At 47.1% G+C, this 25,428-nt stretch overlaps 1 protein-coding gene across 1 annotated transcript; it reads right to left on the reverse strand.

Annotated features, from left to right (window-relative positions):
* Nucleotides 1-710: 710 nt before the first annotated feature.
* Nucleotides 711-24,285, reverse strand: LOC127693692 (gasdermin-A-like). The gene is made up of 10 exons (XM_052194747.1): nt 24,203-24,285; nt 22,079-22,178; nt 17,063-17,091; nt 7,328-7,439; nt 6,043-6,139; nt 5,557-5,597; nt 4,007-4,213; nt 3,397-3,511; nt 1,342-1,415; nt 711-1,172 (listed from the first exon to the last, which is right to left on the reverse strand). The coding sequence occupies exons 1-10, from the start codon at nt 24,283-24,285 to the stop codon at nt 930-932; spliced, it is 1,101 nt and encodes a 366-aa protein (XP_052050707.1). The 3' UTR covers nt 711-929.
* Between the last annotated feature and the right edge of the window lie 1,143 nt (nt 24,286-25,428).

Below are 25,428 nucleotides of genomic sequence, written 5' to 3' on the forward strand. Positions count from 1 at the left end.
TTGGTGAAGGAACACGGCTTGAATGATCTTCTCAATGTAAAGCAGACATTCTGAATCCTTTTTTTTTTTGATTTTTAAAAAGATTTATTATTTTATATAAGTACACTGTCTTTAGACACATCAGAAGAGGGTGTCAGATCTCATTACAGATGGTTGTGAGCCACCATGTGGTTGCTGAGATTTGAACTCAGAACCTCTGGAAGGGCAGTCAGTGCTCTTATCCGCTGAGCCATCTCTCTAGCCCCGACATTCTGAATTCTAACCCCTCTGAGTTCTTGGAGCCTTTCCCATCGGGCCTGAGGAAAGGTGTGAGCAGTAACGTGTACATGTGGCTAATGTCTGTTCCTTTACCTGGGATAAATGACCAATTCACTTTACAGAAGTGAAGCAAACCAGAAGACAGCTCGTCCTAGGATTGACATAATATTTTCCTTGTGAGGCTAATTTTTTTTTTGATGTTTTTGGAGGCACACATTGGAAGGATTGGATTAGAAAATAAATGTGGTTTGCTGTTGTTGTTTTCAAGACAGGGTTGTCTTGTGTGGCCCTGGCTGTCCTGGAATTCACTCTGTAACCCGGCTGCCCTCAAACTTAAGAGATTCACCTACCTCTGCCTCATGAGTATTGGAATTAAAGGCAAGAGCTACCTCCATCACCACCCCTTCCTGCGCCTCCCCTTAATGACGTGACTCAAAGATGTAAGGGTTTGAATGATTCTGTATTGTCAGGATTTAAGCATCAGGAGATGGGCTCAGTGGGTGTTGAGCTGGAGGACAGAAGGAGATAGTTAGATGGTGAGGCAGGAGGAACTTGGTGGACGACGTGGAATTTCAGTTGTCCTCAGGCTGGAGGCTCTGTAGTGCCTTGGAGTGTTACAGATAGAGCGCAGTAAGGCTGGGAAGGCATTAGGGAGGCAGGGAGAAGGTGCATTAGGAACCTTTGCTTAGCAGCTGAAGGAGGGAGAGACCAGCGTAGAGGGCACAGAGGTCCGGGAGAGTGTCGGGATCCCACGTGTACTGGGGGCCTGATCTCTGGACTTCCAGGCCGCTCAGCCCCACCAGAGCTTCTGTTATGTTCAGTTCCTCCTCCTTGAGGGAGGAGAGCAGATCAGGTCGCAGGGGGAAAACACCCTCTTTATCTTGCAGGAAGTTCTGCTGCAGGGTGCTTTCAACCTGCAAGGGACCAAGGTGTTCGGATATGAGGAACTGGAAAGCCTTCCTCCCTCCCACCAGAGGCAGGAGGATTACCTGAGCATCTCTGGATAAGGCTGGGACCTCTGAGCTTGTCCCCGCAGGTTCTAGCCCTCTGACCCTCCCCCAAAGTACTGTCACTTTTTCTCACCAGCTTCAGTTGCGCTGGTAGGATTTTTTTCTCCACAGATTTTAGTAGAAGCTTCTGTTGGACTTCACTTAGCACTGGAAGGAAAAGCAGAGAAAGAAAAAACAAAACAAAACAGAAATCAAAGTGTTGCTGGTACAGAGGGAACTACACACTCCAAATAGTGTTAGCACACTCTGATCAATTAATCCATGCATACACTCATCTATCCATCCACCCATCTGTCCATCTGTCCATCCAGCCATCCCATGCCCCATCTATCCACAGCTGAACACCTGCTCTATAATATACACCTTTGCTGGCCATTAACTTAAAAAAGTCATGGGGGCTGGTGAGATGCTCAGCAGTTAAAAGCACTGATTGCTCTTCAAATCCCAGCAACCACATGGTGGCTCACAACCATCTATAATGAGAAACAAATACAAAAGCTATGGGCTAGAGCAAGAGGGAGAAGGGAAGGGGGGGAAGTTGTGATTTTTGGCTGGGTAAAGTGACACACATCGTTAATCTCAGCATTTTGGAAGGCAGAGATATATGGACCCTTGTGAGTTCGAGGCCAGATTGTTCTACATAGTGAGTTCCAGGCCAGCCAAGGCTAAATAATGAGACCTCATCTAAAAAACAACAGCCAACCCAAATTCTGATCTTTTGATGCAGTTTTGGGGAAGTCATTTGCTTTCTATTTGTTCTTGAGACAGAATCTCACTTTGTAACCCAGGTTAAGTTAGGGACTCTGTACCCAGTGTGGCCTCAGCTCTACAGTCATCCTCCTGCCTCAGTTCCCTGAGTGCTAGGATTGTAGGTATGAGCAACTTACCACACTGTGATAGCCACAGCTGAGGGGCTTCCTTTGGGCTTGGCATTTGACAGAAAGGTCCCCACCCACCCACAAGTTTTCTTTTTGAGACAGTGTCTCACTGTGTAGCTCTGGTTGTCCTGGAACTCACTCTGTAGACCAGGCTGGCCTTGATGTCAGAGATCCTCCAGTCTCTGTCTCTCCAGTGCTGGGATTAAAGGTGTACCTCAGTATGTCTAGCTTCTCCGAGACTTGTATGTGTGTATATGTTGTGTGTACACTCACATATGTATGTACATATGTATGTGTTCAAGCACACTCAGGTGCACACCATGTGTGTGTACGGAGGGAGCCAGTCCTACCCCATGTGCATCTGGGAATCAAACTCATATTGTCAGGCTTGGTGGCAAACACCTTTACTCACTGAGCCCTTAGGGTCGTTGGACAAAGTAGCAAACATCTCAGCTTATGTCTAAAGGACTCAGAGTTTTTACTTGTGAGTGGGAAAATGTGTGATTCAGAGGGAAGGAGAAAATACAGGCACAAGATCAGAAGAGTAGTGACTGAAATTAAAGCTAACAGGCAGGCCGGCTAACAATATGGAAGTGATGGACTTAGCCCCATGCAGAAGGTTTGAAAAAACGTAGCAAAAAATAAAAATAAAAATGGAGCAACTGGCTGTACAGTGGTGGCGCACGCCTTTAATCCCAGCACTTGGGAGGCAGAGGCAGGCAGATTTCTGAGTTCGAGGCCAGCCTGGTCTACAGAGTGAGTTCCTGAACAGCCAGGACTATACAGAGAAACCCTATCTGGAAAAAACAAACAATCAATAACCCCGAAATAAAAAACCAAATAAACAAAAACAACAACAGCAACAAAAAAGGGACCAACTGAAACCCTAGGAATGAAACCGATTTGGTGATGATTTTTTTTTCTGTCTCTCAAGTACCTGGATAGAACTCAGGGCCTTGTGCATGTGTATGTATACATACACATACACATACATACATACACACACATATGTACACATACACATACATATATACACATATGTGCACATACATACACATCCATATACATAAATACACATACATGCACATGCATATATATACACATACATATACATACATACATACATACACATAATACATACATGCACTATTGTTCTATAAACCACCTGGCACCCACTCATTTATTCGTTTGAGAATTCATTCACAAGATTTACTCTTATAGCAGAAAGAAACCCATCTGATCTCACTCACTTTTCAGTGCCCCAAGGAAGTAGAGGATGGCGTCCATGGTGTCCCTTGACAGAAGGACATCTTTGGGGAGTGCTTCCAGGGTCATTTGTTGTCTCTTGTCTAGAGCCCCTGCAAGCTGTGAGGAAGACTGGGTGACTAATACTTCTGGCAAAGGTCTAACCTAGCACTTGGTACACCGTAATCTCTGAGCAGAGGCTCTTTCCCACTCCCTGTTTGTGTGTGTGTGTGTGTGTGTGTCTGTTTGTGTGTCTGTGTGTGTGTCTGGTCAGGTCCAAGAAAGTGCTGCACAGTAGGAGGCTCCTTGGTCTCTGCGGGTTGAGCTCTGGAAAGTTCAAGCTGTTATCCAGCAGATGGCGCCATGGGCTTGTGGGCACCTCTGGCCATCAGAGGGCGCGCACCACTTCCGGGAACCCTGTACTGATGCTCTTTTGTAGGGAGCCAGTGGTAGCCAAGCAGCGGGGGTGCACTTGGGCAGCCTTGAGAAGGATATCTGCTGTTTATTCCGCAGCCTTTGGTCACTGTGCCATTGCCAGTTCCCCTCCTCGTCTGCAATGGCCGCCACCCCTCCCCACTCCCCTTCCTCCATACTTCCTGTGTTCCGGGCTCTCACCTTCAGCTCCAGGTCCCGGAGCTCTTTCTTCTTTCCTAGGAGATGGCTGAGGGAAGTGAGGAGGGAGCTTCGCTCCACTGGACTCAACTTCTCCACTTGGTGTGTCTCTCGCTGAACCTCTTCCTTCAATGTCTTGAAGTCTTTGTGCATCTCCCCTAGGGGCACAGTTAATGTGGCAGGCACCCCTTCATCTGGTGCCCTCTTACCCTGAACATGCGGTCTGTAGGCTTCGTGACACCTTCCTCAGACCCAGGGCCCTGCTTCCAGCTTGAATCTGACTTTTCCTCTTTACCAAGGGGTGTGGTTATGAAGTTATGCTAAAGCCTTGTTATGAAGGATGGAGCAAAGACATGGGCTAGACCCCCTGCCTTCAACTATGACAGTTAACCACACTACTGTTAGCACCCCAACATCAGATGCCTGGATCACTGAGAAAATAAGAGGCAAGCAGTCAGATAAGAACACAGTCCTTCAGAATGGCAGTCATTCATAGGGAGCCCGAGAGAGCACTGCCCCTCTGAGATCCCAGAATCCTTTTTTCCAGTCCTGGGAGGCAAAATGGACCAGACGAAAGAACTGATACAGGGGCTGGAGAGATGGCTCAGTGGTTAAGAGCACTGACTGCTCTTCCAGAGGTACTGAGTTCAAATCCCAGCAACCACATGGTGGCTCACAACCATCAGTAATGAGATCTGACACCCTCTTCTGATGTGTCTGAAGACAGTTACAGTGGACTCACATAAATAAAATAAATCTTTAAAAAAAGTAAAAGAAAAAGAACTGATACAATGTGAAAAGGGCACTCAGGCTGGACTGGTGTCACCAGCAGCTGGGTGACTCAGCACCAGCTGCCCTAGTTACTCACAGCTGATACATGTGGAACAGGTTACAGCAACCCGAGGCCCTTGACAACAAAGGTCTGGGGCAACAGATCTCCTGCCCATCTTGTCTACAGATCTCTCCTTTCTATTGTTTTTATTGGAACTTGTTATTCTTATCCTAACTTCTTATTGGAAGTTCTGCTGTAGTCGAGGGACAGCTGTTTGCTGAGATCTGTCCCACCAACTTCCAGGTCAGTCCCATGGAGGAGGGAGGAAGACTAAGGTTTTGAACTTGAGTCAAGAAAGTTGTGAAACAAAAGGAACAGTTAGGTATGAACTTCCCTTCTCCTGGCTTTTCTGAAAACACAAAAAAGAGCATCTGTCATGACAAACTCTTTGCTGCCTTTTGCTAAAAGCAACTGCCAAGACAGCCTCACCGGCAGCATTAAGAAAACATGGAGAATCTGCGAGCACGCCCACCAGTGCAACTTTGGAACACACCCTGTCTCCAAATCTCTCTCTTTCTGGTTGTGCTTTGGCCTCTGTCTCTTTGTTCCTTCTGGGCAGTGTTTATATCCCACACCTCTGTCTGAGGACTCAGGAAACAAGAGCAGATATTGGGGGGGGGTAGATTATGGGAGCTGCTGCTCCTATTTTAGGGTGGGAGACTTTACCAGATATCGGGTCAGGAGATGGGTCGAAACTGAGATGTGTGCGCGTATGTCTGGCAAAGAAGGTTGGCATGCTGTCATTGTAAATGTGTAGAATGTCTGTAAGGGACAAGAGAAGGCATCGGGTGATCATTACCAGCTTGCCACACCCTTCCTTCTTCAGCCTCAAACCCAAAGCTCCTCAAATGGCCCATCTAATTCTTTACCCCTTTACTGCTGAAAGCTGGAAGCTCTTGACTACAATAGAAGCCCCCTCCCCCCATCACCAATCCAGTGCTGGTGTCAGGATCTATGTCCTCATCGGGCTTCCTGAGGTCAGAAGCTGTGCTCATTGGCTTTTGGGTCACTCCCCACAGCTTTCCCAGAGACACGTGGAACTCAGGTCTCCTTCACCCAGAGCAACTTTGTTCTGTCTCCAGCAATGGGCAACTTAAGATGCTGCCCCGACGCCCCGCCCCCCACATTGCAAGAGATGCCCAGGATGCCACTGCACGGATGTAGGCAACCCTTGTCTTGAGGGGAGAACATGCTGGTCTCTGCTCACTCCAGTCATTTCTCATGTGGACCACCAGTTGTCTCACTCGGTAGGCCAGGACACAGCCCTTGGGGATGGTTAAAACCTGCTCCTGGTCCACGGATCCCTAGGATTACACAACAAAAATATGTGAGTTCTCTGAGATCCATCAGGAGGAGGGGCAGGATGCAGGGATGGGCCTAGGTCTGACAGTCTTTGAGGATACAAGCATTTGGAAAGCCTTCGGTAGGATTTCCAGTTGTCTTCCTTTGTGCTCTGAACTTATGTCCCTAGAAGCCTTTCCATTTCTTTCTTTTTTTAAATATATATTCATTTATTTATTTTACATATATGAGTACACTGTCGCTGTCTTCAGACATGCCAGAAGAGAGTATCAGATCCCATATAGATGGTTGTAAGCCACCATGTGGTTGTTGAGTATTGAACTCAAGACCTCTGGAAGAGCGGGTCAGCGCTCTTAACTGCTGAGCCATCTCTCCTGCCCCCTTCATTCATTTCTAGTGATTACCCCCTACTGAACTATGCCTGCTTCTGGATTGGATGGCACAAAGGAACTGGGAAGACTGGGCTGGAGAGATGGCTCAGCGGCTAAGAGCACTGACGACTCTTCCAAAGGTCCTGAGTTCAAATCCCAGGAACCACATGGTGACTCACAGCCATCTGCAGCAAGATCTGACTCCCTCTTCTGGAGTGTCTGAAGACAGCTACAGTGTACTTACATATAATAAATAAGTAAATCTTTAAAAAAAAAAAAGGAATTGGGAAGACCTGCTTTAGCACCTGCCCGTGTATCATCCATCCTGCCCCACATCCCAGCCGCCCTATTCTTACCTCACTCAGGAAGTCTTCCCTTGTGTCTCCCCCAGTCCCATCCCATTCCTTTGAACACACTCACCAGATGCATGTATAGATTATAAGAGATGCACTTATTTCTACTGGGCTTTAACTGTGTGACTGGTCTATAAGTAAGGACTTTCTGAGAGCAGGAAACTGCCCTCATCCTGGGATCTTACTAAGTAGCCTAGACTGACCTTGAACCTGTGACCTTCCTGCCTCTGCCTTCAGAGTGCTGGGATTACTGGTGTGTACCACCATACCAGGCAGGAGTTCTGCTCTTTAGCTTTGGCAGGAGAGTGTGGGAGGGGTGGGGACAAATTCTGCAGCACTTCACCTGTTGTATATCCTCTGTGGCATATGGAGACTGCCCTGCTGTGTACCACAGAGCAAAGGAGGTGTGTGTGTGGTCTATCTCTCTCTCTGTCTCTGTTTCTTTCTGTGTCTGTGTATAGCAAACCTGTAGTTTTAGTTGGGCAAAGATGGGGAGACACAAGATGGCTTTTGCCCTGCCAGCTCTCTCCAGAGTGACTTCCTGCACGGTTTCCACCACCTCCATCACCACGTAAAAGCTATTTCAGAACTCTCCTGGGGATGAGAGGAAAGTGGGAGACGTCTTGCTTCCTCTCTGAATCCTACTGAAGATATCCTTAGTTCTGGTTATGATATTTGGATCTCTTTGGGACATTAAGTTCATTTCCCCTCTGTCTATTGTCTGTCCTTGGTGCGCCAAAACCTGTCCATATGTGTGTTAGTTTATGTTTGTCATTGTTTCGTTGTTTGAATAATTGCTGTGCTATGTTTCATGTTGAAAAGAAAAAATGGTGAAAACAAAACAAACAAACAAACAAACAAACAAAAAAAGTCATCTGCTGGCAGTCCTGCCAGTTGCAGTTTACACAGTGGAAGCTGATTTAAGGTGCCTCACATTCTTAACTAGGAGTCAAACACAGCTGGAGAAAAAGCTGCTTCCTAAAGGGCCAGCAGCCTCAAGATCTAGGACAAGTGGGCTAGTGGTTATTTCTTCTAGAAAAATTTCTGTAATGGTGATGATTGGGTTCAAAGTGCTTTTTTTCCTTGAAATTACAGCTGAAAAAAAAAAGAAAAATTTATTTGGTTTAAATTTATGAGATTCAAATAATCGCTTCATTTTTATTTCTAATTGGTCTTAAAGATATAAATGATTTACATGTCTTGACTATAGAGTATTGGCTCAGAAGTTATTGCACATGATTTAAAGGGTATAATGATGGTAAGAAAAGTTAGTTTAAAACTGGCAATTCAGGGCTAGAGCTATCTTAAACAACACATGGCATGACACAACCCAAGAAAAACAGGCCTCTAAGATATTTCTAAATTGGCATAATGTTTTATGTGGATCTTATCCTAGAAATTAGACTTATAAGAAATAAGATTTAAAATAATGTCTCTTTAATAAGTTACACTGTCATACATTTGAACATAAGAACTTGCAGACAAATTTTGCAGTGTGAAAGTAATGCATTTGCCATTAATTTTAAGGAGAAAAGATTGTTTAAAATTGGGTTTTGCTTTCCAAAATTGTATTTATGCTCTAATATTACAAGAGAAAATTAAAAATTATGTTAAAAATTGCCAGTGTGCCATTGATGGCAGTTTGCAGTCTGATTGAAGGCTCATGATTCTCCACATATTTTATAATTAAGATGATTTCAAGAGCGATAAAGGTTAAAAACAGCTGTGTCCAGTATGGGCCTGTTACGACTTCTTCAAAAGTTTATTAGCTATAGTGGTAGAAACAAAATTTAACCCCCCAAGATGGAAAAGCATCTCAGTGGAAATTTATTTTATATCAAACAGGCTCCTTTGACTACTAAAAACAGCTAATAAAATTTTCTGGGAATGCTAAAATGACAGGTTCCTTTTGTTATTTGACCTTCATACAATGGGGTCTGGTTACAGGCTACTCCATGCAGGACTGGTGGGTGTAGGTCTGCCCTTAGAGACAATAGACTCAGATCAGAAGATTTACATCTAAGTTGATACAAAGCTCAGAGCTGCCTCAGCAGAGGCTTGAGAGATGCTGCTTTTGTCTTACAGGCCTCCCCTAGTGAGTTTCTGGCCAAAAGAACATTTTTAATAGATTCATTCAGATGTGGCTCAAAATACAGTTCAAACTTAGATCTGTGAAAGATTAATAAGGTTATATAGAAATTATGAAGGCATTAAAATTTGGCCTGCCTACTCCATACAAAACTATTATAGATTTAAAGAGTTGTTTTTTGGATCCTGATAATAATAAAAGAACATAAGCTAACTTTAAAAAAACCAATAAAATGATTTCATTAAAAAGGTTTTCCTCAGCCGGGCGGTGGGGGCGCACGCCTGTAATCCCAGCACTCTGGGAGGCAGAGGCAGGTGGATTTCTGAGTTCGAGGCCAGCCTGGTTTACAGAGTGAGTTCCAGGACAGCCAGGGCTATACAGAGAAACCCTGTCTCGAAAAAACCAAATCCAAAAAACCAAAAACCAAAAACCAAAAAAAAAAAAAAAAAAAAAAAAAAAAAGAAAGTTCTTCCTCAAGAAATGGCTAATAGTCTTTCCTTATGTTGAGAAACAAAAGATGTTTTGTCTCTGCATCAATACAAGAAGGTAAAATCTTAAATTTTTCAATATATATTGTTTATAGAATTTTATTTCAGGCCTTTGCTCTTAACAATGGGCTTTTAAAATTTTTAAGTAAATGATTTTCAAAAGGTGTTAAGATAAATTATTTGGCTAGGACGTTGCTTTAAGCTTTCCATAAAAGGATTTCAGCCTCTGATGTTCTCAAGGTAGATTCAAAATAAATAGTGAGAGCTATAACTTGGAGAAAGCTACTGTAAGCATTTGTCAACAGTTTATGATATGTGTTCACTGCCATTCCTTGACAAAGAGAACATTAATGTGAAATCTCTCCAAATAAAGTTTTAACATCCTCCATTAAAGATTTGGTGTGATAAAAAGTGTTGCAAGATAAAATCATAAAAATATTTTTAAAAGGAATGTTTCAAGAGCCTGATGAAACATTTGCTCCTTATTTCAAATGGCAATTAAATTGATTATTATTGATTGTTAATCTATTACATGGCAAGCCTTTTTTGACAAAATAAATAATTATTATCCAAAAGATAAATTGTTAAAATTTGCTTCCACAATGCTTTTATATTTTTATAGATTTATACATGCATCCCATAAAGAATGCATCGACTGTGGGAATAAAGCTCATAAAATTAGATCACATGTTTATTCTTTTGAGTTTCCCCTTGCTTCAGCACAGATAATTGAGTTGGGTGCTGTAGCTACTATTTTTTTTTCCCCCGAGACAGGGTTTCTCTGTGTAGCCCTGGCTGTCCTGGAACTCACTCTGTAGACCAGGCTGGCCTCGAACTCAGAAATCTGCCTGTCTCTGCCTCTCAAGTGCTGGGATTAAAGGCGTATGCCATCACTGCCTGGCTTTGCTATTTTTAAAATGTTAAAAATCAAACTTTATATATATATTATATATATATGTATATATATATATACATACATATATATATATATGCATATATATAATGGATTGCAATTGCTTGAAAGTGTTTCTTTTTTAATTAATTCTACTAATTCTTATATTTTACAGCTATTTATACAAATACAATTTAAGTTTAAAAAATTAAAAAATATACATATGACCATTGACAGCTTTTTAAGCTTTCTAGTTACAACTATTTTAATGAAGAAACAACAAAAAACAAAATTAGTCATTATATATGCTATTTTTCTATATTGGTGTTCCAAATCAGATTAAGACAAATATTATAACTGACTATTACAGTCTGTCATTTGAGATGCTTTATTAACAATTTAATATTAGTCATATTACTCAGATTCCTTATAATTCTCAAGGACGAGAAATTGTGGAACAGGCCAATAGAACTTTAAAACAATATTTTAATAAATAAAAGAAGGGAAAATCATATCTCTGCATATCACAAAAATTTTAAAATTTCAATGCCAAGGAACTCTCTGAATGTGGAGAAGAGGGCATGTTTGTGTTTTTTCTATAGGATGCTGAAGGAACATGCTAGCTGCCAGAGTATGCTAATGCTGGGACAAAGAATGATGCTGATTGCTGGGCGGTGATGGCACACGCCTTTAATCCCAGCACTTGGGAGGCAGAGGCAGGCGGATTTCTGAGTTCGAGGCCAGCCTGGTCTACAGAGTGAGTTCCAGAACAGCCAGGGCTACACAGAGAAACCCTGTCTGGGGGGCAAAAAAGAATGATGCTGATTATAATCATTAAAAATGGCCGAGGTCCTCATGTCTCCTACTAATGCTGACACCACAGCATCTACAGACTCAACATCCCTCTTTACATGGTGATTTTATTTAGCTGAAAATTAGACAAATTATAAACAGGTTAAAGGGGAGATATTGGGTACTGCTGATTGCCCCCTTCAGGGTGTCAAAAGGCCATATATTTACATTTTATAAATTTCAAGTGTAGACCAGGTAAAATGTGGCCTGCCCTTTATTTTCTTTAAGACATCCACAGGATTTTCTTTGGTTGTTTGGGACCCTTGGAATAGCTGCTAGACTTCTCCTCATGGGATTTCATCCAAGTAAAACTCAATTTTACACCCCTAGCTAGTTTTCTTTTTCTTTCTTTCTTTCTTTGTTTCTTTGTTTCTTTGTTTCTTTCTTTCTTTCTTTCTTTCTTTCTTTCTTTCTTTCTTTCTTTCTTTCTTTCTTTCTTTTTTCTTTTTTTGGTTTGGCTTTTCGAGACAGGGTTTCTCGCTGTAGACCAGGCTGGCCTTGAACTTAGAAATCTGCCTCCAAAAGTGCTGGGATTACAGGCATGTGCCACCACTGCCTGTCTCCCAGCTAGTTTTCTAACAGATGAGGAGTCCTGCAAGACCTCTAATCCATCTACAAAGGGGTGGTGCACACTTTTACAAATTAAGCTAACCACCTGTGGAAAATCTTCCAATTTAAACTGGCAAAAAGGTTATAAATGGGGTCTTCTCCTCTATCAATCCGGCTCAGATGCAGGTATTACTTTCTCTATTAAGCTCCTTAAAGAGCCTTTACCTCATGCTCAGCCAGTCCCAATGGGGCCTAATCTTGTGTTGGTGCCTCCTCCTGCTCCTCCTAAAGGAATTGACCAGGGCACTGCCCACACTCCCTCTCTTAAAGGCACCTCACTGCCTTCTCTATTTACCCACAGGTCACTAGCCATTATTCTGCCTGAACCACCTCCACAACCAGCTCCCACTAAAAATCTTGTCCTTTCTTTAGTTAATCAGACCTTTCTTACCTTAAATGAAACTTTCCCTGAACTTGTTGAAGATTGCTGGTTGTGCTACCATTCCCAACCACCCTTTTTTGAAGGAATTGCAATTCTAAGTGATTCCCACTGTGTTGATGATCCACGACACTGCTGTTGGCAGAGGGTGCTTGGCCAGGTCTTTCATAAAGCCAAATATCTGGCCTGGGACTTTGTGTGACCTCTAGTGGAACAAATATTCCCTCAGCCTATGCTAACTTGTGTAGTGAAACCTTCCCCCCCCCACCCCGCGGCATTTTTTTATTCTCCCACACACACTATGGAACCTGGTGGGTGTGCCTTGATGGCCCCACACCTTGCCTCTCAGCCTCAGTTTTTCTAAATCGAAAGAATGGAGAGATCTCTGAGTTTTGCATCCTTATTAAGATGGTTCCTCATTTAGTTTATTACCACTCTGAAGATTTTTTCCACCTATGCGATCAATACACATCCACTGATGGTTCCACCTCTTTGAGCTGCTCCTGCAGAGAACCTGTCTCTGCCATTACTATCTCTGCCCTACTTGGCCTTGGAGCTGTAGGAGCAGGGACAGGTATCTCTTCCCTTGTTCTTTCTAACTCCAGGTACACAGAGCTCAATGCCACCATCGACCAAGATGTCCAACGCCTTCAACAAGGGATAGATGATCTCTCTGACTCCACTGACTCCCTAGCTGCGGTCGTCCTCCAAAATAGGCGAGGACTTCTTTTTCTGTTTCTTTAACAAAGTGGCCTTTGTGCAGCTTTAAAAGAAGAATGCTGCTTCTATACTAGTAAAACAAGAGTTGTAAGAGATAGCATGAAAGAAGTCAGAGAAGGACTAGAAAAACAAAAGAGAGAAAGAGAACATGCAGAAAGTTGGTATGAAAACCAACTTTTTTCCACTTCTCCATGGCTCACTACCTTTTTACCCAGTATCCTAGGACCTTTTGTAGGTCTATTATTGTTATGTTCTTTTGGACCATGGGCTTTTAATCTCTTCACTACCCTAATTAAACAACAGGTAGACAATGGGCAGCCAAGCCCATTCAGATACATTCCCATCATTTGGCTATGGAGGATTGAGAGATGGCTACCCAAACCCCCAGGGCAGTTGCAAAACAGCCCAAACGGCACAATCGTGTGCCCTGGCAGAGAGAGCATTCCTAACACAGCCATTCCAGTCGGGACTCCAGAAGGAGTCCTCAAACTCAAGACAACCATAGTAATACAATTGTAGAGTTATTAGCTGATGACGGGCACCTTCCCAGGACCATGCCTCCTCCCCAAGACAGAACTCTTTGGAGGCTGGCAGATATCTCCAGTGGCGGGAAAGGGATTATGGAACACCGGGTCCAATCCTAAAACAGGCGCTACTCCATCTTTTTGGTGTCTCATCTGCTTTATTCATCAATGACTATCTGACCTCTGCTCTCTATAATACAGAGAAGGCAGAGATGCCAGGAGCCATTCTCACACAAATCTCAAAACCTCCTCCTTTCATCTCACATGCTCAAGCTTGCTTTTAGAAGGAAAAATATTAGCTTTCAAGTTAGCCAAGTAACAATTTGGTCAATACGTACAGAGTTCACCTGAATTGGTTAGAACAAACAGAGCTCACCTACAGTTAGGTTACTATAGCGAGCGATCTCTTTGCATGTCACCTCCTTGTGATCATTTTAGCTTGCCTGCTTCCTTGAAATCCAGCCAGCTTTGTCATGAGATTCTGAGAGACTACTTTCTAAGAGACATTGTTTAGAGACAATGCTTGTCCCCTGAGAAACTCTTTCTTGGAGACAATGTCTGCCCACTCATCCCCCCTCGCTACATCCTGCTTGCTTTCTTTATACTGCAGTGTGTAAAACAATAAAATTTGACAGCTTGATCAGAATACTGTCTTGCTGCCTGTGTCTTCTGTCTTGTCCCCATTCTCTCCTAGGTGGGCCAGGGACCCCATTGGCTGTCCTGTGGGTTGGGAGAACTATGCCCAGCAGTGTCTGCTTTTTTAAGCTGTCAATCCTAGACAGTCTGGTGCCAGGGAAGCAGAGAGGGCTCAGCTCAGGCCACAGTGCAAACGCAGAGTTCTGCTCCCTGGCGGGGCAGCTGCTTGGAGTCTGAGGTGCCTCACCTATAAAACAGAGATGAGGCCAGCTACCTCCCCTCCCGGGTGCTGAGATAAACTGTGCAAACAGCTGGAGGCTCATCACCTGGCATCTCCACTTCCTCCTCCCCTTTGCTTCTGGAGAAACCATGCCTCTGTCCTAACAAAGTCTGCTTTTGTTCCTGAATTCTCCCTCAAATCACCACCCTATTTCTCTCCACTTACTGGGAAATGACTCAAAGGGTGAGGCATACTCAGAGTCTGAGTCTTCATACCCCATCTGAATCTCACTCTGCTGAAATCACAGTGACTCCCACTCACCAATCTGTGTGATCCCCTAAATGTGGACCACACTGGCTCTCCTGCCCTCCTGTGCCGTCCTGTCTCATCCTGGCTTCCAGTTGCACACTGCTTCTGCTCCTGTCCTTCTGGCTCCTAACCCACATACATACGATCTCACTTCCATTTTCCAGGTTTCCTGCGTTCGGAACCTTAATGTTTCTTAGATTTTGGTGGTGGTGGTGGTGGTGGTGGAGGTGGTAGTGGTGTGTGTGTGTGTGTGTGTGAGAGAGAGAGAGAGAGAGAGAGAGAGAGAGAGAGAGAGACAGAGAGACAGAGAGACAGAGAGGGAGAGAGTGTGTATACTCACAAGTGTCTGTGTGTTTGAATGTATGTGTGTGCATGTGTGTGCATGAACATGAGTGTGTGTGGGGTATACAGAAGAAAGCATCAGATTACTGGAGCTGGAGTTACAGGTACTTGTGAGTTCACTAATGAATGAGAACTGGGAACTGCACTTGAGTCCTCTGCAAAAGCGGCAAGTGTTCTCAGCCACTGAGTCCCCTCTCCAGTCCCTGAGATTCTGCTTTTCTGCCTCCTCTTTCTAAGCATTCTCTAACTTCCTTACCCCCAACCTGATTTCTACCCCCCATGTGCATCTTCTTTTCTTTTTTTTGGGGGGGGGGAGGGTTGAGACAGGGTTTCTCTGTATAGCCCTGGCTGTCCTGGAACTCACTCTATAGACCAGGCTGGCTTCGAACTCAGAAATCCACCTGCCTCTCCTTCCCAAGTGCTGGGATTAAAAGCATGCACCACCACTGCCCGGCTCCCCATGTGCATCTTTACCCTGACCTCTCTGAGCTTCCTGTCCCTCTTCCTGTGACCCCGTTGAGAAGTCTCAGGTGGTTCTCCAACTGTGCCAAAAAAGGAGCTGACGACCGTCCCCACATTACTATCTGCCACTGGTATTCCTGTTTGTCACCTTTAATGTCTTGTAATGACACAACCTTGGTCAAGACTCAGTCAGTTATCTTTAACAAATCTGTCACCCTGCAGTCAGCTGCTGAGTTTAACCCTCTTCATTATCCTTTGTAATAAGCCTGGAGCCCACTCCTCACTACATCCTGGCCATGCCCCCTGCATCCCGGCCACGCCTCCCAGCTCATCCTCATTTTAATTCTGTCTGATAGTGGGACAGTGTGTCTCAGTTCTGTCCACCTTCCTCTCTCTAATGCACTTCTTCCACATGGTCAGGTCAGTCAGGACAACACCAGAGCTCAGAGCAGCATCAGGGAGTCAGGCTCTCCCTGGTGTCTGCTGGTTGGGCTCCTTGACCTGTTTCTGGCCCCCACCTGCTTTGGGGTCTACCCTCCATCTGTCCCTCCTCTGCATCTGCGCACTGGCTAGTTCATGGTTCCTATTGGATTTGAGACATGTCACCTGCATGTCTCAGTAAGGCCCTTCTTCTTTCCCTGCAAGACCAATGTATACCCCTCCTTCAAGGCTAAACCCAAGACCCCTGCTGCTTGAGGATTTGCCTCACGTCCCCAGCCAGAAGCCCCTCCCTGGCTGCAAGTCCAGCTGAATGTTTGCCATGCACCTATTGCTTCCTGCATTGGGTAGCTACTCTTTTGTTCTTGGTTTTTCAAGACAGGGTTTCTCTGTGTAGCCCTGGATGTCCAGTAATTCAATCTGTAGACCAGGCTGGACTTGAACTCAGAGATTCTCTTCCATCTGCTTCCAAAATTCTTGGGATTAAAGGGGTGTGTCAGCATTGCCTGACTGGATAAATTAATCTTGGGAATTGGACTCAGGACCTCGGGAAGAGCAGCCAGTACCCTTAAACTTTTGAGCCATCTCTCCAGCCCTGGATAATTACTCTTACATAGTTTTCACCTTCCTACACATCAAGGTTCTTGGTTGTAGACATTCTAGGTACACCAGCACATAGTAGGGTGCTTTACACTCAGAACTCTTTAAATGTCTACTGGGTGTCTTGTGAAAGATCCTTTGCTTCCCCTCCCGGCCCCTCAAGGCCTCACCTGCTTCCTACCTCCACTACTTAATTATTTAAAAGTCAGGTCACCGGTTGAGGCAGGCCATGGCCAGAGCCTTGTATGAACATTGGTTCTGTCACACCCCTTGTCTGCTGGGACAGTGTTCCCAAGTGTATGTATGGAGCCAGTCTGAAGCTTGTTTTGTGGGAGCAGAGCGTCGGACACAGTCTCTGTAAGGAACAGTTACTATAAACTTCTGACTTTTTTTTTTTTTTTTTTTTTTTTTTTTTGGATTTGGTGTTTTTTTGAGACAGGGTTTCTCTGTGTAGCCCTGGCTGTCCTGGAACTCACTCTGTAGACCAGGCTGGCCTCAACTCAGAAATCCGCCTGCCTTTGCCTCCCAGAGTGCTGGGATTACAGGCTTGCGCTACCACCGCCCGGCTTAAACTTCTGACTATTCCATTGCATTTCAGTCTTGGGGGGGGGGAAGGAACACAGGAAATGGGCCTCAGTTACCTCGCCAGCATCAGCTCCAGGCACCTCGTCTGGAGAGCAGGATAGAAAGAGTGACTGTGGTCCTGAGAGACATGGTGTGGGGAGAGGGTCCAAGAGGATGTGGAACTGAAAGTTTGACATTTTAGGTCTCTGTCTTTGAAGTTGAGGTATCTCACCTGGGCATCCCGTAGCCACACCCAGATTTTTCTGGTGGGTGGAAGAGGTCAGACATACCAGCTAGCCTCCATGGGCCTCACCTCACCTTTCTGTTGGACTTGACAGAGGCAGGGAAACAGGAGGTGCACACACAGATGTCTGGGTCTATCCTGTGGTCTGTGGTATACATTTCAGCCCTTGTTCCTTGTTACCTCCCTCTGGTGGTCAATCTGTGTAAGTGCTAGCAGATGCTAATCCCTGATTCTCTGACTCCATATGCATAAAGCTTGTGTGTGTGTGTGTGTGTGTTTGTGTGTGCATACATGGAACATGGAAATGAAAAAAGGAGGAAGTCCCCCAGCTTTATGCCTCTTTCTGTCACAGAGCTCTCTGAGGACCCACTCAGGCACCAGGACAAAACTTTCTTTCCTTAAGTTGCTTTTTTTTTTCCATTGGTGCTGACTTTGCCCTGGGAAGGGGCCGGCACAAGGAACAGAAGGCAGACAGAGAGAGTCTGGATGGGAGTTGCTGATGCAGGCGAGAATGGGGAACTCTGGTGTCTGGAAATCAGGGATGGAGGAGGTTCTGAAACACAGGAGAGCGTGCTGTGGGGTTGTTGGGTGGCCCGAGGAGCTGAGGGCAGCGACTCCTCACAGGGACACATTCCCAGACTTTCTCCCGGACACTGCAGGCTCAGGTCCTCAGCTTGCTTCTGCACCTCTCCTTCCCTCTCCTCCCCTCTTCTTTTTTCTCTCCCCACCCAGTGTCTCTCTACTCCTCTCCTCTCCTCTCCCCTTGATATATAGATCCAGCTGGCCTCAAACTCCCAATTCCCCTGCCTCGGTCCCTGGGTGCTGGAATTATAGTACCCCACCCACCACCCACCACACCGGTCTGCTGTTTTCCCCCCTTTTCTTTAATTTTCTTTTCTTTCCTCTTCCCTTCCCCCTCTCTTCCCCATCTGACACGCTGATAGAAACACAGACTGCTGTTAGCATCAGTACCAACTCCTAGAAACCTCTCTGGATGGCCCCCAGGACCTTCCTCAGCACCTGAGGATGAACCAGTGGGGTGTCAGAGAGCTCCTTGCCCACCATGTGGCTGGTGGAGAGGCACAGCCTCCTCAGGCAGGATTGCTAGGCCTGCCCACTGGGACTTAGCTTCCAGATCCTTGCTGAGGAGACTGGGTCCCAGCTAAGGAAAGCTTAGAACCCAAACTCCCTCGGGCTCCACTTTCCCTAACCACAGTTGCAATAGGATAAAACATCTGAAGAGTGGCTACTGTTGGCCTGTGCACAAACATGGAGAAATACTAGGGATTACAGAACCATGACAAGGCTCTTGGCTTTGGGTATAGAGAAGCTTGGTGTGTGTGTGTGTGTGTGTTGTTTGGGTCTGTTTGTTTGCTTGCTTACTTGTTTTTAGATGGAGTCTCATGTAACTTAGTCTAGCCTTAAACTTAATTTTAAGATTTTTGCTTAAAGTCCATGTATCTGAGGCTAGCCTTGAACTACTGATCCTCCTTCCTCAGCCTCATGAGTTGTGGAATTTTAGTCATTTGCCATCACAACCAGCTGTTTACGTATATGTAAAGGCCAGGCAAAAGATCCCATGAGGACTTGGTTACCAGCTCCTCATCCAGAGGTCCCTGAGCATGAAGACCTTGCTACTACTTGGACGAAATTCTGGCCTAGGATGGTTTCCATTTGCACAGGAGAGAAAGTCAAACAAAACAAATGAACAACAACAACAACCCTGTACACTAATGCTTTGTCCTTAGAGAGTCATTAATTTCAGAGGTGACCAGCAGCAAAAATCTTAAAATTCAGCTCCACCCTCATCCTTGATGACCCTCTCCAGGCTGTGAGCGCTAGGGGTGAGCAGAACCTGCAAGGATCACAACCAAAGACCTAAGTTCAGGTCGGAAGTCTGTGGGGAGCCTGCGGGTGGCCCTGAAGTCCACCATGCATTTTGAGTATTGGGGGATGCATCCATGACAGCTAGATGACCTCACAGACAATTCTGTCCTTGTGTAATCTCAGGCTTACTCTGCATCAGGCTGGTCTGTCAGGACTCTGACCCCAGGGGTGTGGCCAACAGCTGCTCCTCCTCTCAGTCCTTCAGAGAAGAGAGGAGAGGAGGGGTGTGCTCTGCCTTCAGGAAGTGGGGCTTGTCAGAGTTGGAGCTGCTAAAGAGGTGTGTGTGTGTGTGTGTGTGTGTGTGTGTGTGTGTAGGAATTCCCGGAAGGGAATGTTCCTCTTTTTGTGTTGGGGAAAATGAGTACGGGGGAGGGCAGGTAGGTGCGTTTGTATCTTTGTCTTTTTCTTGGAGGAGCAGACAAAAAAGTTTGCACCCTGCTTGTCTTCCCTGTGACTTGGTGCTAGGGATGGCTTCAGGAGCGTCAACCTGTGCGCTGGCCACAGGCGTTATGCTTGCGTTAATGTTGAACTGGGGCCATCTTTAATAATAATAAAAACTTTTCTTATTTATTTGATATTTTTATTTTTGAACAAGTAACTGCACTTCTTTTTGTGCTAAGACCTACAAATTATACCGTAGGCTCTGTTTGGTTCTACTGTGCCTATCCTGGTAGGCCCAGTCCATAGAGGACTGCCCCCTCCCTCCCCCTCCTTCCCCCTCCCTCCCCCCTCCCTCCCCCTCCCTCCCCCTCCCTCCCCCATTCCTGACCCTGACCATGCAGAGCCTAGCAGGTGGAGGATGTTCCCGGACAGCTTGGAGTAGAGTTTGCTAAAAGTCTCCAGCAGCTGTTAAGGACTGCCTCCACGCCTCCTTTCCAAGACCAGTTGGCTCCTTAAGATCCCGGGTCATCCCCAGGCCGATGAGATAGTCGCGCAGTTAGAAAACCAGGAAGCTTCCTGAGGGAAGCGAGTGAGCATTCTTTCGAGCACAAGCGCCAGTCTCTAGATGAGGTTAAAGGTAATCTCCCAGTATCTCCCAGTTAAGGCCTCATTTAAATCCTCCCTCCCTAGTAGCCAATAATCCGGTCCTCGGGTGACCAGTCCCCCCACCCCCAGTCTTCCCCCCCCTCCCCCCCGGCCTGGAGTCATTGTCCATCCAGCTCCGCCTCCAAGTAGCGTCACCACAAAGGTGGCCGTCCCCAGAGCTGCTTCTCCTCTGTTCTGGGCTACTACAACAGTCCCGAGGCTATTCAACCAACCCTCGAGCCAGCTTCAGGACCACTTCCCACATTCCTTCTTCCCACCCCTGCCACACCCCATCCCTCAGCTCCGCCCATCACGTCAAGACCCACCCCTCCTAAACCCCTCCCTTCGTTAACCACTCCTCACCGCACAGCTCAAGCCCAGCAGTGCCCTTCAGCACAGGCAGCCCCGTGCTGAGGCTGGATTGGAACTTCTTTTTTTTTTCCCCCTCTTTGCAAGAAGTCGGCCAGCGGGATCAAGCTCTTCAGAGCCACCACGCATTCTCCGGAAACCCGGTTTGTTCAGGCACAGATTAAGCTCTGGGTGCCGGACAGTGGCAACTGGCTTCTGTAGGACTTCATCTCTAGGCTTCTCCTAGGCACAGAAGCCTGGAGCTTTCTGGGACTTGTCTTGCTGCCTTCCTCAGACACCCACGGTTCAGGTAACCAAGGGCAGGGCAGGGTCTGGAGTGGAGGGACCCCATTGCTTTGTCCAGAGTCTCCACACCATTGTCCACTACACGCTTCAACTGTTCTGGTTTATTTATTTATTAATTAATTTATTGATTGATTGATTTGTTAAAGCTTCCTGTGATTGGTAGGGGTGAAACCTGGAGCCTCTTTCCCTCTTAGCTGCAACCCTGGCCCTACCCCCTCTGTCCCACTGAGCAGGAGCCCTGTTCTTCTCCCTTCCTGTGGCCCTGGCTTCTGGCCTCAGCTTCTGCTGTCTGGCCTTGCTCTCTTTTGGATAACCGGCTCCATCAGCGAGGCTACCCACTGGCTGCACAGGCCCATCAGCATCTCAGAACCAGCTCTGTCTTCCCTGAATCCCTGCAGGGCTGAAGAGAGGAGAAGCCAGGCTGCCCCCTCTCCAGCCTTGCTCACACCTTTCCATTCCATCCCATCCGCATGACTTCGTACACTCTGGCTGCTACCGCTGGACTCCAGTGTGAGGGACCAATGCAGGAAGAGAGCTGAGCTGGGCGGGCATCAGCTCATGGGAGCACCCCACAGGGAGGGGAGGTGGAGGCAGGGCTCCCAGCTCTCCCCGCTCCTCACTGCCCCCCCCCACATGCTCACTAAAACGATTTTTTTTTTTTTTGAGACAGGGTTTCTCTGTGTAGCCCTGGCTGTCCTGGAACTCACTCTGTAGACCAGGCTGGCCTCAAACTGAGAAATCCTTCTGCTTCTGCCTCCCAAGTGCTGAGATTAAAGGCATGCACCACCACTGCCCGGCTGGTTCCCAACCTTCCTAATGCTCCAGCCCTTCAATACATGTTGTGGTGATTCCCCAAACAATAAATTATGTTTGTTGCTTCTTCATAACTGTAATTTTGATACTGTTCCAAAGCGTAATGTAAGTCTCTGATATGCAGGAGATCTGATATGTGACCCCTGTGAAAGGGTCATTCCCCACCCACCCCTACCCCATCTCCGACTTGAGAACAGCTGGGATAGAGGGTAGATGGGGCAGAGGGGGCGGCAGATGAAGGCTGGGGCATAGAGCTAAGAGCCTGGGGTGCGTGTGGTCCTTAGAGCTCTGTGCTGAGCGGAGAGGAGTCCTCTGAAGGCTGCCACAGGCACAGATGCCAGCTGGTTGGCAGAGAGGTCGAGGTGGCGCAGAGTGGCCTCCAGGCCCTGGAAAGCAGCCCCTGAGAGATGGACAGGAGCATTATGAGACAGGTCTAACTCCTCCAGGGCAGGCAGGTGCCGGAAGGCACCAGTGCCAGCTGGTTGGCATCCAGGTAAAGCTTTCGGGTGTCGTTGGGGATACCGTTGGGCACGGCATTGAGGCCGGCCCGGGGTAGGGACGGCGGGCACCTGTAGATTGAGAGATTGACTGGTTAGTGGGGAGGTCTTTGGCCAGAAGGCTGGCAGCTGTTTGCCCCCCGGTTCCTGTGGAGGAAGCTTGGCTGAGGAGAGGCTGGGTCCTTTCCTGGTGGTTGGAAATTCCAAGGCCTGCTCCATGCTCCTAAGCAAGAGACAGTTCACAGTGCCAGGAGCCACGCCCACTTTGATCTTCAGCCCCTTTCACTGTTCCTGGCGGGCTCAGCTATTGAGGCTCAGTTAAGCTGAGAAGATGCGAGCTCTTGATTTAGCCAAGTTAGCCAACCGAAGTAAGTAGGTTAGAACAAACAGAGCTCTCCCACGGTTAGGTCGCCTACCGACACAACCTGCACCCACCTTCCCTTGATTTTTAGCTAATCAATATCCTGCAGCTGTAGCCAACTTCCCTCTAAAGTCTTGAGAACAAGTCAAAGCAAGTCTCCTGAGATAACGTCTACGTCTACTTCCTGTTTGCCCGAGTCTATATTGCCGAGTGTCTCCTGAGATAACGTCTACCCCTCCCTACACCCTGCCTGCTCTCCTCTATATTACAGTGTTAGAAAAATAAAAAACGCAGCTTGATCAGAATTCCCGTCTTGCTGTTGGTTCTTTGCGTCTCTTGTCCCTCATTCTCTTCTAGGTGCCTCTGGAACCCCTGTTGACTGTCATGCAGGTCGGGACACATTGTCTCAATGCTTTATAGAAAAGTAGAAAGAGAAAAGCAGATAGAGAAATAAAGCAAGAAAGAAAAGACAGAGGGATGAGAGCTGGTCATGACCATGTGGAAAGAGGGGAAAGAATGGGGGGGGATAGAGAGACATTGGCAAGGACGAGAGAAAAAAAATGAGAGAGAGGGAGGAGGGGTAAGAATCCCCCTTTTATAGTGGGCTGGGTTCCCTGGCAAAAGGCAGCTAACCGAGGGACAGGAGAAGCCAGGCTGTAGCCAGATGACTGTAGGTGTGGAGTACAGTCGGAAGGCTAGCGGCCTGGGGTGTGGCCGTACATGACTGATGGCCACAGGTTTATGGAGTTGAGGAGTCAGGCGTCTGGGAGCATGGCCCACTGTTTCCGTCCTTTGTAGAATGTTCTACTGGGTCTCCGGAGTAAGCCTTGCTCAACCAGGCCACAGGCTGCCTTACATGGTCGCACAGATAAATGTAATCCTGGAGTGGGGAAGCCGGGCAGTGGACGGACCTGTGACAGAAGAACAAAGTTAGAATTCTAGGTCCCTCTGAAACCCTCTCCTGCTGGAGCCCCTCAGCGGACTCTCTCTGGACCCAAGCCTCTCCTTTCTGGGCTTTCTTAGCCCTAGGTCAGTTGGTCTGTCTGACTGTCCCCCCAGTCCATCTGTCCATCCATCCATCTGTCTGTCCGTCCTGTCTATCTGTCCGTCTGTTCGTCCATCTGCCCACCTGTCCATCTGTCTGTGTCCATCTGTCCGTCCATCTGTCTGTCTGTCTCTGTCTCTGTCTCTCTCTCTCTCTCTCTCTCTCTTCAATAGGACCCTGGGGGAAGGAATCCCTTAGATTTGGAACTTTTGGGTTCTATTGATTCTAGATGAATCTATGAGGTGCTTCTGTCCCTTTGCCTTGCCGAAATGGTTTCCAAGCTCTCTCTTCGGCTTATATCCATTTCCCTCATTGAAATAAACATTTCCCCCCCTCTATGTACCTGTATGACTGCCAAGGGAAGCCAGGCAAATGCCAGGGGGTCTAGTTGGCACTAGTGTCGCAAGAGAGATATATTCATGATAGATCCCAGGGTGTCAGACTATACGAGCAGGCAGCCGGTACCGCTGGCCCTGCCTTCTGGGCGTGTCAAGCCCCTTTTCTGGAAGCATCTCCCCAGCCTGCCCCAGCTCTGCCCTTGGCTCAGCTCCCCTCCCACCTCCTCTGCCTTCTTCCTGCTTCTCACCCGAGTCCTCTCCTGTGCTGCTGCCTTTCTCCCGGAAGTCGTCCCCCGCCAGTGGGCTCTGGAGACCTGCTTCCTCCTTCAGAAGTCATGTTTGTTTGCAGCACCTGGAAGCTGCGACCTGGGGCCCAGGAGTATAGAGTTTCCTGGCATGTGACTCTAGGCCCCAGGTGTCAGATACTCGAGCCATGGCCTGGCCAGGCAATGCCAAGAGAGAGCAGATCCCAGACCCTGATGTGTGGGAGACAGGCCTGGATTCCGTTCCCTGTCCGGGGCTTTCCTTCCACAACCCAGCAGTGGCTATCTCCTATCAGAAGCTGAGAACTGCCTCCCAGAACCTTCTTTTCTTGCCCAGAGTCTGGCTGGCCAAAAGGATGGTGGCTTGGTTGCCCTGGGTGCAGAATCCTGTGATTCCCCCTCGCAACTTGCAATACAAGCCCCCTCCCGCTATTTTTTGTTCTCTATAGGTCCATGGTGCCTGTCTTTTCCTCCTGCAGAGGGCGCCCCTGAATCTTCACAGGGCCAACCCTTTTGACCACAAGGCGGCGCTGTGGTGCAGTTTCAGTTTGCTGGTGTAGCAGGTCACTCTAGGAGTTGCCAGGGGTCCTCGAAGGCTCTTGAGGTCTGATGTGGTGATTTGTGTGTTTTCCTGCCAAATTTTCAGTACTGAACTAGAGGCCAACTCGGATGTACTTGGGCTCCCAGGATAGCGTTTTGAATCCTTCTTCAAGCCTGAGGCCGGGCTGACTTATTCTTCAAGGCCCCTTTATCCTAACGATTGTTTGAGGGGGGGGGGGGTCCACCATTCTGCTACATCCCCTCTCGTGATGTCCAGTGGGTGGTGGGAAGGAAGGATTTGAGCTCTGGGGAGTGTTTTTTGTCTACCTCTGAGCCCTCGTGTCTGAACAGTTCTGGGATGGAAGGGAGTTAGATCTTGATATGTTTCACTACATCTGGCTATAGCACCTCTCTCTCTCTCTCTCTGTCTCTCTCTCTCTCTCTCTCTGTCTCTCTCTCTCTCTCTCTCTCTCACACACACACACACACACACACACATTTGGTTTTCATTTTTTAAAATGAGGTTTCTCGGAGTAGCCTTGGTTGTTCTGGAACTTGCTCTGTAGATCAGTCAGGCCTCAGACTCAGAGATCCACCAGCCTCTGCCTTCCCCTGGCTAGGATTTTTTTTTTTTTTTTAATTTAGAAAAAGGCCTTCCTCAGCGCCTCCCAGAGATCCCTGGGACTGGACCAACCACCAACAATCAACCAACCGATGGTGCTGGCCGGGTATGTGGCAGAGAATGGCCTTGTTGGACATCAGTGGGAGGGGAGGC

Source organism: Apodemus sylvaticus, chromosome 10 (assembly GCF_947179515.1).
Source record: "Apodemus sylvaticus chromosome 10, mApoSyl1.1, whole genome shotgun sequence".
NCBI classification, from domain to species: Eukaryota; Metazoa; Chordata; class Mammalia; order Rodentia; family Muridae; genus Apodemus; species Apodemus sylvaticus.